Raw genomic sequence first — 13064 nt, 5'->3', positions numbered from 1 at the left:
TGTTCGGTGAGAAAGTTAAGTGGCTGGCTTACCTTAGTCATGTTGTGGCTACTGTAAGCTTTAGTCACTTCTGTAGCACATACATACTGAGTCCTTTCAATGTCTGGCTTGTGTCTTCTAGGCCTTCCTTAAAGTTTCCCATGTCTCAATGGACTCCTGAATATAACGAGTTCTACACCCTAAAAGTGGCTATGAAGAGTGGGACTCCTGATGTGCCTACAAAACAGGAGAGTCTGAAGGGGGTCCTTCTGCACCCACAGCCCTTAGGGGCCAACAAGAGCTTCCCTGCAGAAGTGGAGATGATTAACAGCAAAGTGGGGAATGAATTCTCTCACCTGTGTGATGATTCAAAACAAGAGAAGGACATGAATGGCAACCAGCAAGAACAAGAAAAAAGTGGTGTTGTGAGGAAAAAGCGCAAAAGCCAACAGGCTGGGCCCTCATATGTACAGAATTGTGTCAAGGAAAATCAGGGAATCCTAGGGCTGAGGCAACATCTAGAGACACCAAGTGATGAAGATAATGACTCTTCCTTCAGTGAATGTCTGTCTTCTCCCTCATCTAGTCTCCATTTTGGGGACTCTGATACTGTGACTTCAGATGAGGACAAAGAAGTCTCAGTGAGACATTCCCAGCCTGTTCTGAGTGCTAAAAGCAGAAGTCACAGTTCACGGTCCCAAAAGTGGCCTCGGACTGAGGCAGAGTCTGTGTCAGGCTTGTTGATGAAAAGACCTTGTTTTCATGGTAGTGCACTGAGGAGACTCCCATGCAGAAAGAGACTAGTGAAGAGTAGCTCCTCTCAAAGGACACAGAAGCAGAAGGAGAGGCTGCTGGTGCAGAGGAAGAAGCGGGAGGTGCTGGCCCAGAGGAAGTATGCGCTCCTCCCCAGCTCCAGTAGCTCCAGTGAGAACGACCTCAGCAGCGACTCTTCTTCCAGCTCCTCAACGGATGGAGAAGAGGACCTGTGTGCATCTGCCAGTGAGAACCCCAGCAACTCCGCTGCCCCCTCAGGTGAGGAGGCTGGAGCAGTAGATGCTGTGCCATTGTGCTTCTACCATGTTCTCAAACAGGTTCTCTTAGCTTTCATCCTTACACAGTATAAATAATCAACTGTTAAACTGTGACTAATTCCAGGATGCTTACAGAATTTCTTGTGACAAAAATTAAGTCAGAATTAATTTTGTATGCTTGTAAATTTTTTAACTATTTTATTTATAACTTGATGACAGTAACAATGATGTTGGTGATGATTATGAGACAGGATTTTACTGTGTAGTCCTGGCTGGCCTGGAACTCACTATGTAGACCATTCTCTGGGATTATAGATGAGAGTCCCAATGCCTGTCTCATAATCAGATTAACTTTATTCTTTTTTTTTTTTTTCTTTAAGACAGGGCTGTCCTGGAACTTGCATTGTAGACCAGGTTGGCCTTGAAGTCACTTGTCTCCGCTTTCCTAGCCACCACACCCAGCAAGGTTAACTTTCAAATGAGTTGACTTATGGCCCATGCTTTTCTTTATTACTCTTTTAATATGTTTTACTTTTGTGATCTCTTTTTTTTATAGGTAACTATTATTTCCCCCATGTTCAATCCTATTAAGAACATTTATAATTGCTATACAAGTCTGCTTAATCTTACTTTTCATTTACTATGTTCTTGTTTACTGTTTTTTGTTTTGTTTTGTTTTTTGAGACTGCCTACTTGTTGTGGGTGTCCTTAATATTCTTGATCTTTGTGTTTTAGCTTCTAAGTGCTAGGATTTCAAAGCCAATAATGTGCCACCATACTAACTTTTCAAGTTAGTGGTTCTTGGAGTACACACCTTTAATCCCAATGCTTGGGAGGCCAGAGGCAGGTGAATCTTTGTGAGTTCCAGGACACTCTGGGCTTACCTAGTAAGAGCCTGACCTCAAGGAACAAAATAAACATAAGTTGAAATGTTTGAGTGGTTTTGTTATTTAGTTTTTACATTTTGGGGCTTGAACCCTGGTCCTTAACATGTTGTAAGCAAGTGTGTACCTAGAGTGGTAGGGCTCATTTTCATCCTGACAGTGCTAGTAGAGTGCATGATCATTTCCATGTGTGCCATGTGTTCTCCCATTCGACCTCACCTCCTTTCTCTCAAGCACATGCATAGAAAAACTATATTTAAGTAGAATAAACTTGTGTACATACCACTCTGGAGGTGAGTATGTGGTGTTTGCTCTTGTGTACAAACAATCTTGATAATGCAGTTCCTGCAGTTATAATTTAAAAAGCTGTTGTACTGACATTTGAACTGGTAAGTCTGAACTAAGATCGGAACTAAGGTTAATTTCTCGAAATTAGGAAATTGGGGGATCAGGAAAGGTTTTTTTTTGGCGGAATGTGTGTGTGTGTTTGGAGGGGTCGGGTCAAGCCTGAGTGTTGTTTCTTGGGAATCTTGTTGTGTCTTTATCTTTTGAGACAGGCTCTTGCCGGGATCTGGGTGCTCATGGATCCTCCTGCCTCTGCCTCCTGTCACTGGGATTTATTTTTTTAAAGACCATGTCTCTTGGAGGTTGGAGAAATGGCTCAGTGGTTATGAGCACTGACTGCTCTTCCAGAAGACCCAGGCTCAATTTCCAGCACCCACATGACAACTTTCAACTGTCTGTTATTCCAATTTCAGGGGACCCAACACCCACACCCATGGCAAAACACCATTGCACAGAAAATTTAAAGAAAAAAAACTGTCTTTTATTTATTTAGATTAATATAGCACATTTCTATCTTTCTTCCCTTTAAACCTTCCCATATACATCTTCCTGCTGTCCTTCAAATTCATGGCCTCTTTTTTTTATTATTGCATGCATATTTGTATATTTTTATATATGTATACACACACACACACACACACACACACACATATATATATATATATATTCTTAAATATGACCTGTTCAGTCTGTATAATGTTACTTGTGTGGCCATTTTCAGGTCTAACCATTTGGCACTGGACAACCTCTACTGCTCCCAGCTTAACTCAGTTGCCTGTAAGCAACTCAGTTGTTGATGTAGGTTTGATACCCTGTGGGCTTTTCCCGTCTATGTCAGCATGTCCATTGTTTCACCCTTGAGTTATTTTTTTTGTTATTATTATTATTATTATTATTATTATTATTATTATTTTGACATGGTGGTAGGGCTCTCACTTGTCTCTGCTTGCATAGCACTTTAGTTTCTGAGCTTTTCCCAGCCCTGGGAGAGCTTTGCAGAGGTCTAGGGAAGATTTTCAAGTGTTGTGACGGATGTCCCCTCCCCTCCCCACTCCGCGATTTTTTTTTTCCTCCCTGAGACGCTTTCTCTGTGCAACAGTCCTGGCTGTCCTGGAACTTGCTTTGTAGATCAGGCTAGCATCGAACTCGCTGGGATCTGCCTATCTCTGCCTACTGAGTGCTGGGATTAAAGGTGTGCACCACCGCCACTTGACTAGAACTTTCCCTTTTTGTATGATGATGAGCCTGCCAAAGGTTCAAGCCTCCAGTTCACTGTTGAAACCTGCCATTTCCCTCCATTTTCCTCCTTCTTCCTTCATATTATTTAGTCAGCATTTATTCTTTCTTTGTCATGTTTCATTTTTTTTTCAGTATTGAATGTTGCTTTGAAAAGTGTCCACTGAGCTCATGTGTTGCCGGAGAGTTGCATGGTGGTCCTTCCTCCATGTATCAGAAAAGAGGAGAGCACTCAGGGTTGTTTTACTCAGTTGGTCACATTTCTCTCATGTGGTCAGAATGTTAAGACTCTGACACTGGAAGCAGGAGCAGCAGAGCCCAGTGTCTGTTTTAAATCATGACGTGGGATGATTGGTTTGACATTCAGTTCAAGAGCTTGTTTTAGGAAATGAAAGTGAGCACCAGTGTGTTTATGGGGAGCATGCAAGTATGCTCAGCTGTTCTTCCTGGCTGATACTCTGTAATTATTGATGCACTTATGTCCTGTCTGTCTTGGTAGTAGTAAATTACTTCAACTACATTGCTTTTGGAAATTAGCACTTTTTGGAATTAGCTACAGCTCAGTGGGTAAGAGCATAAGCTACTGTTGTGATGACCTGGGTTCAATTCCAAGCATCCACATAGACTCACATAGACTCACAACTCACTAATTATAGTTCCAGGGGTTCCAACACCCTCTTTTGGCTTCCTTGGGCACCAGTCACATACTTGCATACATATAAAGAGAGCACTCATAATATAAAAGTAAAAATAAGCAAGCATGTGAACATCAATCATTTATCAGGGGAAGCATAAATCCTAAAAATTAAAATGAACCCTGACATTTTTTATTTCAAGGGAAATTATTTTAAAGTTGTTTTTGGGTTTTTTTCTGTTTTATTCTTTCGTTTTGCTTTCCAAACAGAAACAAAACAAAACAAGGCCTGGAGAGATGGTTCAGTGATTAAGAGCATTGATTCCTTTATAGAGGACCTAGGTTCAATTCTCAGTAGCACGTGACTTACAACTGTATATAACTCTGATCCCATGGGATCTGACTCCCTTTTCTGGCCTATGCAGGCAAAACACCTATTCCTGTAAAATAAAGTAAGTTTAATGCACACAATACAGATTTATAAAAACACTAAAAAGTATAAAATAAATTTTCAGAGTTCTCATAATTAGTGTTCAGAAGTAATAACTGTTAAGTTTCTCTCTAGCAGAAACTATGAAAATATGCAGAGATAAATAATGAATGTCTTTTCATATCAGTATGTACAATTACTTATTCAACAATTGTACAGTTCCTGTGCTTGGATGTTTCATAGTTCAACCAGCTCTTTTTGATGAATATTTGCAATGTAAACTTGTATACCTGTGTAATTATATCTGAGTTAACATTTGAAAGTGTGTCATAGTTTATATGTTACTAGCTGCTGTGCCAAGCATTCCCACGAAAGTTGTGTCTAGTTCCTCTGCTCTCAACAATGGATGACGCCGTGAAGGTGGTAGTAACTCCAGCCAGAGTGCAGTTCTAAGAGTTTTATGTGTCTCTCATTTAATCCTGTGCTTTTCTAATTATAGCTGGTACATTTGGAGAATCATTTTAGAATGGCTTATAATTCAGAAGAAACTGAAATATTAATGGGACTTCTGTATTTAAATTTCCACTCTTTTTCAAAGAATTGAGTTTCTTGCATTCTTTGGAGGTGTTCGTGTTTAATAACGTCAGCTTTATTGGCTGTAATTTATATGTCAATTCATTCACATGTGCTTTTTAAATCTTAAGCTGTAAAACTGTGACCACAGTGCAACATTAGAACATTTCTGTTAATTCTGTTACCTGCCTTCTGCTTTTTTAACTTTCTGTTTCTGCATCTCCCCTCAGTCTCATGCAGCCTTTCTTCATTTTTCCAAATAAGATTTGCCTTGTTTGGGTGTTTTGTTTAAAAGAACCATAATATGTGGCCCTTCCTATGTGCTGTCTGACTCAGCATAAAGTTTCAAGATTCATTCCTGTACCAGCAGTTAGTTTCTGCTTGTCTTGCATATGCCTTATCCAGCTGATGACATTTGAATTCTCATAGTTGGCTTTTTTGAATATGTTGTCATGAACAACTGGGTAAAAATCCCTCTGTGTGTGTATTTCTTCATTTCTGTTGGTTATTTTATAAAGTGAAAGAAGCCAATCATAAACAGTCAGTGTGTAATTCTAACTATGTAAGTCATCTGACACAATCAAATATTTTTTTCTCCTTTTTGATTTTTTTTTTTTTTTGAGACTATGTTTCTTTGTGAAACAGTCCTGGCTGTCCTGTACAGTCAAGTTCTTATGCACAGTAGGATTGTGCTAGCTGGGGTGTTGGGAGGTAAGGGAAGGATGCCTTTCAGTTGCAGGGTGAGCAGGAGATTGTTTCACAGCAGTGGGATAACTGCCCAGTGCAGATGAACTTGCCCACAGTGACCATGGCTCTTAAATGCCACACTCCATTTCTCAGCCTTCACGGTAAAAAATCCCACTGCCTTAATTTCAATCACCTACCAGTACAGATGTTAGCTAAAAACTCTAAGTTGTGTGGGTAGTAAGGTTTCTGTCACGGTTATGAGAGTAAGAAATAACATTTTCTACTTGTGAGTTCTTCCTTGCTGCTGTATACAGTGTCCTGATTGGCACAGCTTCCTGTTATTCCTTCAGAACTGTAGAAGGAATGACAAACACCGAGTGAGAGCTCTTGGAATGTGGTTCCAGTTCCAAGCTTATGCTCTTTATGCACCCTCAACACTTGGTACTCATTCCTACCCCAAGTACCCTCCACTACCAGCTGCTCTTATTCCCTTTCCTGTCTTTTGCCCTACACTTAACATTTCTGAAGTTGTGGCAGTTTTGACTCGGCTCATCTGTTGATTCTTGAACAACAAAAAAGAAATGCTGTATAACTCTCCATTATTTTCATATTAAGTTAATAGTTTTCAAGGTCAAGGTAAAACTTTTGTCTACTGGTTAGCCTACACATGCCTCTTAAATGGTTTGCCTTTTGTTTTCAGGAAGTATTGATGAAGATGTTGTGGTGATCGAAGCTTCCTTCACTCCCCAGGTCACTGCCAATGAAGAAATTAATGTTACCTCAACTGACAGTGAAGTGGAGATTGTTACAGTTGGAGAAAGCTATCGGTGAGATTTTTATCCCTTGTAAGGACCTGGAAGAGCAGCCAGTGCTCTTAACCTCTGAGCCATATCTTCAGCCCTTTATACTACCTTTTAAATGAACATACTTTAATGTATTTGTTACCCATTCCTTCCAGATTCTCAGCTTTATTATAATTGTTACTAGAGTACGTTTTAAATTCAGGCTACATTAAATTCACCTGGAGAAAGTAAGGATCACTGTTGCAAATATTCTATCCCTTACCAGCAGACCTAGAGTCTTAGGGGATATACTATTTTTATCATTATCCCATTTGCTTTAAATAAAAAGCAATTTTACTTAATATTTTTAAAAATGTGGTTTAATTTGTAATGCCGGAATTCATGAACTATGGAGTTTAGCTGTGAGTAATATATAAATATTGGGTATAATTCTGAATTTACTTTTTGATATAAAAATAGCCCTTGTTATTTGCTTATTGTTCCCATTGAAATGCATGAAAATTGTGCTATTGTGTTATGGTGTAGTAGGGAGGCCGCTTATTAGTTTCCTGGCTGCCAAGACTTCCGAAATAACTGCACAGAAACTGTATTATTTAAATCACTGGTTGGCCAATTACTTAAGCATATGTGAGTAGAAAGAGCTAATTTGTTTAGATAGATATCTGTAGATGCCATGCCTCTTTTGTAGAATTACTTCTGACACCATGGCCCCTTGTCTAAAAAAAAAAAATATTTTATTTACCCTGTGCTTAAGGTGATGTCAAATATTAGTGATAAAGAATTGCTTATTTAATACACCAAGCTAGTCTGTGGATAAATATTAATGTCTTTAGATGTTCATTTGAGGATTGTGTATGCTTTTCTACTTTCTACTCCCATTAGAATATGGCTCCTCATGGCAGGAAAGTTATTTTTGGTTTTTTTCTTTTATAAAGAATAATATTTTAAAAAAATGTGGGGATTATTTTTTGTATAGTTTTTGCTTGTGTGCATGTATGTGCTGTGCCAATCAAGGCTAAAAAATGTCATCTGATTCCCTGGAACTGTAGTTACAGAGAGCCACTAGGACAAACTCATGTCCTCTATAAGAACAGCTAGTCCCCTTAACAGTTGAGTTCTTTCTCCAGTCTCATCCCCTCGATTGCATTCTAAGTGATTTCTTCAAACTGAGGAAATTTGCACTTTACAGTGTGTGCCATAGGCTGTCACAAGTATCCTGCCACTGCTCCAATTCAGTTTTTGGGTGTTATCTCTCAATTATTAGAGAGTAAGACTTGTTTTCCTTGTGGAATTGGAAGTGCTTTCACCAAACAGAAATATTTCTTCAAGAGACAGTGATCTTGAAATGAACCCAGTCTCATGATCCTTAGGTAGTTTCCTTTTATTCTCTGAGGTACAGTTTGCCATGGTTGGACTGGTTCTTGGCCCTTCCTGTGTAAGAGAATACTGTTTTCAATCTTTCCTGTTAGGATTTGACAGTTGCCACTCTTATAGTGGCCTGGAAGACCTCTGCGACATTGTTACCTTGTGTTTGGACTTAGGCTCTGTCCCATAGTCTGTCTGCCAGGGTAGATGTGGAGCTGCCTGCTATTGACGGCTTCCATACTCACCGTAAATTCTGGGCTTCTCAGTAATTGTTAATTTTTTAACTTAGATTATTTTTATTTTTTACATTCATTTTATATGTGTATTTTGTCTACATGTTTTTATGGGCATCATGTGTGTGCCTAATCCCCACATAAATCAGGAGAGGATATTTGATTCCCTAGAAGTAAAGTTGCTGTGAGCAACCGTGTAAATGCTGGTATTAGAATCAGGGTCCTCTACAAGAACAAGGAATGGTTTTAATTTATAAGCCATCTCTCCAGCTCTAAGATTATTTTGTGTGTGTGTGTGTGTGTGTGTGTGTGTGTGTGTGTGTGTGAATGAGTATGTGCACTTTAGTCAGGTACTCAGAGAGGCCCAGAAGAGAATGTCAGTTCCTTTGGAACTGGAGTTACAAATAGTTGTGAGGCACCTGATGTGAATACTAGGAACCAAATTCGGATCCTCTGTAAGAAATGCAAGTTCTCTTAACCACTGAGGCATTTCTCTAGCCCTTTCTCAAAAAAATTTAATGGAGATATTTTTTTTGTTTTAGATTTATTTATAATGATGGCTCATAATGTGAAATGCTTTCTCATGCATTATCTTTGGTTAGCTTGTCTTAGGAATTGCCTTTGTATTCCTGTCTTTTCAGAATTTTAGGTTTTGAATTTATTTTTAAACTTTTGGGCTCTAGCATTGATAAGGACAATTTAGCCCACTTTAAATTTGATGTTTTTTTCTTAATGGTGACACCCCTGCTTAACCTTGCATATTAGTGGATCTGGCTCATGTTTGCCATACATGCTGATGATAAACTTACAACACATGTAGTTTATGCTTTGTCTGAGCAGGTGGAAAAGACAAACTCCATAGCAACTTTTGGTTTATTTGCCCTCTCTTCTCTGTCTCTGTCTGTCTCTGTCTCTCTCTCTCTGTCTCTCTCTCTCATTTGTTTATTGAGACAGTTTTTTTTTTTTTTTTTTTTTTTTTTTTTTTTTTTTTTTTTTTTTTTTTTTAAACATAGCCCTGGCTATCCTGGAGCTCACTCTGAAGACCAGGCTGGCCTTGAACAAGGCTGGTCCGCCTGACTCTGACTCCCAACTGCTGGGGTTAAAGGCTAGTGCTACCAACACCCAACAGTTTGCCTCATTTTGTAAAAACAGATTCAGGCCTGGAGGATTGGCTTAACCGTTAAAGGCTAGACTTATAACAAAAAATAAAAGAGCAAAACAGATTTAGTTGTTTCACTGAAGCCTTAGGTAGGGTAAGAATATTTTCACCATCCCTAAATACTCTTTCCTCGTATTTTTTGAATATTTGAATATTCATCATATTTTGAATCCTTAAAAAACATTTAAATGCCTGCGAGGGATTGAGAAAAGTACAGTGCCATTCACTTAAGGTATTTAAGGTTGTGAGTCAATGCTTAAAGTAGTTTATACGAGTAATGCTTTTTGTGACTCACAAACTCATAGACTAGCTAGTGACTTCATCTCTGCCAACTCCAGGAATTCTCTCTGCTGTCTTCTGTGTATTATGTTAGGATAGGACCAGAAGCTTGGCTTGGCACAGGGTTCCCAAGGTTAAATTCTGCAAACCTAACCTGGGACATGATTATACAGACATGACTGTGTGTATCATATTTGGGGTTTGTGTGTGTGTTCCTTTATTATAATGAATACCTTGGGACATTCCTTGCCATTTATGGTAATATTTATAATCCAAGTGAATATTCAAAGCAGTGGTTACTAAGAACAGCGTTCTGATCTTTTCATATACTTGAATGGTTGATCTGATAGCAACATCTCTTGTCTGCTTTGGTCATCTTGTTGGTGGCACCTTCATTCAGTGGTTTATTGACTGCCTGACATTGCATTAGTCATTTTTTTTAATTCAGTGACTTATTTCTTGGGAGAAGTCGTGTATGAAGAACCTAAGTGCTTTATAAGAAAAGCTTGTGAAGTTTTAGAGCGACTGAAAAAAAGCCCATCCTTCATTTATATTTGCTAACTTGATGTTGACATCTTTTAAGGTCTCGTTCAACCCTTGGGCACTCCAGATCTCATTGGAGCCAAGGTTCAAGTTCGCATACAAGTCGGCCACAGGAACCTCGAAACCGTAGTAGGATCTCTACTGTTATACAGCCCCTGAGGCAGAACGCAGCAGAAGTTGTGGACCTTACTGTTGATGAAGATGGTAAATTGGAGTTGTAGCTGCTGGGTTATGAAGAGAATTTGATAAAATATCTTAAACGACCATTTTGTTATCATATGTTTGAAGTTTACCTCATTCATAATTTAATTTTTATGAGAAAGTATTAATCAGTGTTACCACTCTTAAAATCTATATTCATTTACATTTATAAAAACTTTCAGAAGTAAAGACATCAACATAAATATTAAAAGTTATAGCTAAAGTTATAAAATTGGTTTCTGTGTATAAAGAGTGATAATGAGGTGCATTATAAATGATCACAGTTTGTCCTAATAGTTCTTTGCAGAAACACCTGTTGCCTTCTTAGTTTTCCTGGTGAGGACATGGAGAGTAGTTAATAACAGTGTTGTCATGCTGTGGTCAAATCAGAAGCACTGGCTGGGCAGCCTGATCTTGGGATTATGCTGTGCCAGAGAGTGCACTTGATGGTTTGATAGTCTGACCACATGGCCCAGCAGTGGAACTTGGACTTCGCTCTCACTCTTTGTGATACAAATAGAGCAGAAAACTTAGGTACTGGAAACTGTTTTTCCTCTTAGTTCTAGGGATCAAACCTAGGGCCTCATACATGCTAGGCAAGCACTGTACCACTAACATACACTCCTAGTCCTACTAGAAAGCTTTGGGTATCTGTTTAACTAGATTAAATAAGCACATGTTGGGGTTTTTAAATACAGTTCTTATCTTTCAGTGACATTTTAGTTTGATGTTGCAGTGAAGTTTCATGAATGCTTTCTTTACTGTGTGTTATACTTACTAGAAGTTTGTTCTTAATGCTTGTATCTTTATTTTAATCATTATCATAGTGGCATTAACTTGTTCAGGTGTGGGGAATGTTCCTATAACCAACACTTGACAGTCCATGATAGAGGAATTCTAAGACCAGCCTAGCTATGTATAACAAGAGACTGTCTCAAACAGGAAAAATAAGTTGCTAATTCAAATTAAAATCCATTCTTTAATCTGCTTTGAAAAGCTAAGTTGGTGTTTTGTGTTTTGTAGAACCTACTGTAATACCAACCACTTCTGCCAGAATGGAATCACAAACTACTAGCGCTTCCATTAGCAATTCCAATCCATCTACCTCTGAGCAAGCCTCTGATGCTACTTCAGCTGTGGCCACTAGCCAGCCTTCCACAGTGTCAGAGACTGCAGCTACTCTCACTAGCAATAGTGTGGCTGGTTCTTCTGTGGGCGGTATGTAAAAATGTTGGTACTCTTTCACGGTGTCACTGAGTGTATTCTTAGACTGTGCGGTACTCCTGTGAGCAAATCATTGTGTTTTATAATTACACTGTGATTTAATACTTGAATTTAATGTGTTGTATGTCACCAAAATAGTTTAGCTCAACTAAGAGAACTTGAGGAAAACCAGGTGGCTGATAGGGAACTCATGGACAGCAAAGCAGAAGGTAGATAAATTGAATTTCATCAAGACTTAAAGCTTGTGTATCAAAATAATATCAAGAAAGTGAAAAGTCCATAGAATATAAGAAAAATTATTTGTCAGTCATGGCTGATAAGGGTTCTAGTTCCCAGAACACATGAAGAACTATGAAATAATAAAAATAAAACAACCTAATTTTAAAATAGACTAAGGATTTGAACAGATAGTTTACAAAGGCCAGTGAACAATGAATCCCATGCACAGTTGATTAATGATATGAGATTAAATCAATGTTGACATACATGGTTGCATCACACTTACACGGGTGTCCATAATTTAAAAAGAACAAACAGAAAGAGAGTCATCAGAACGGGTCATAGGCAAAGAAATTGGAACTCTGGTGACATGCTGGTAGAATGCAGGAAGATAGGCAGCTGTGAAGACCTTGACTGTTCCTTGTGAAGTTCCAGCAGCTATACTCAGGCATATTCTGAAATTAAGATGGGGGATAGTTTTCAAGATTTCAGTGATGTCATTTATTCTACTTTTGTTGTCCCTCATTCTTCTGGCATTATAGATAAGAAACATTGCTTAACCCACAGGTCAGAAAGAACTCTGTTTGTTTGGCTTGAGCCCAGGACCTCAAATATACTGAGTGTGTTTTCCATCACTGAGCTATATACCCAGCCTAAAGAGTTTTGTATTTTTATCTCTGATCATAGTATTTGTGTTTCAGTTAGCAGTTATATTGCTGGCTCTCTTGCTTGCTTAAGGCAGCTTGATGTCTGTCATGGACAGTGGTACAAACAGAAGCTTTCTAATAAGTACAAATCAATAGATGTTATAGCTCATAAATTGACTATATCACTATTTTTAATGAGAGCACTTTATTGTGTAAAATACATTTTGCTTTTAATTCTGATAATATCTCTGAGTTTCATTGAGCAGTCTGGAAAATTACATAATGGCTAGATTCAGTAAGACTTTCTTTTCTGGAAAATTAAAGACAGAATTGAGAACTATCCATGGAGAGATTTTCCAAGGATGTCTTTCATATACAATGTTCTCTGAAAAGAAATGTAGGCAGAAGCAAAATGGACTTTAATTTATTGAGTGCATATTTTATATATATATATAACCATATCTTTAAAAATGTGTATGAGTGTTTGTTCTGCATGTATGCCTATCACCATGTGTTTACCTGGTACCCATGGAGACCAGAAGAGGTCATTAGATATCCTGAAACTGGAGTTATAGACAGTTGTGAGCTGCCA

At 38.4% G+C, this 13064-nt stretch overlaps 1 protein-coding gene across 8 annotated transcripts in view; it reads left to right on the top strand.

Moving 5' to 3' along the window:
• Rnf111 (ring finger protein 111) overlaps positions 1 to 13064 on the top strand; it is a 71529-nt gene that overhangs the window by 32523 nt on the left and 25942 nt on the right. For all 8 annotated transcript variants that reach the window (XM_038321990.1, XM_038321991.1, XM_038321985.1 and 5 more), the window contains 4 exons: positions 122 to 1011; positions 6500 to 6626; positions 10222 to 10385; positions 11406 to 11600. In XM_038321990.1, the coding sequence (XP_038177918.1) occupies positions 141 to 1011; positions 6500 to 6626; positions 10222 to 10385; positions 11406 to 11600 (1357 nt within the window). In that variant the 5' untranslated portion in view covers positions 122 to 140. The remainder of the gene's footprint in view (positions 1 to 121; positions 1012 to 6499; positions 6627 to 10221; positions 10386 to 11405; positions 11601 to 13064) is intronic.

Source organism: Arvicola amphibius, chromosome 3, assembly GCF_903992535.2.
Source record: "Arvicola amphibius chromosome 3, mArvAmp1.2, whole genome shotgun sequence".
In the NCBI taxonomy this organism is placed as follows: domain Eukaryota; kingdom Metazoa; phylum Chordata; class Mammalia; order Rodentia; family Cricetidae; genus Arvicola; species Arvicola amphibius.
Note: the sequence above shows the minus strand (reverse complement) of the source record. Positions and strands in the feature narration are given on the sequence as shown.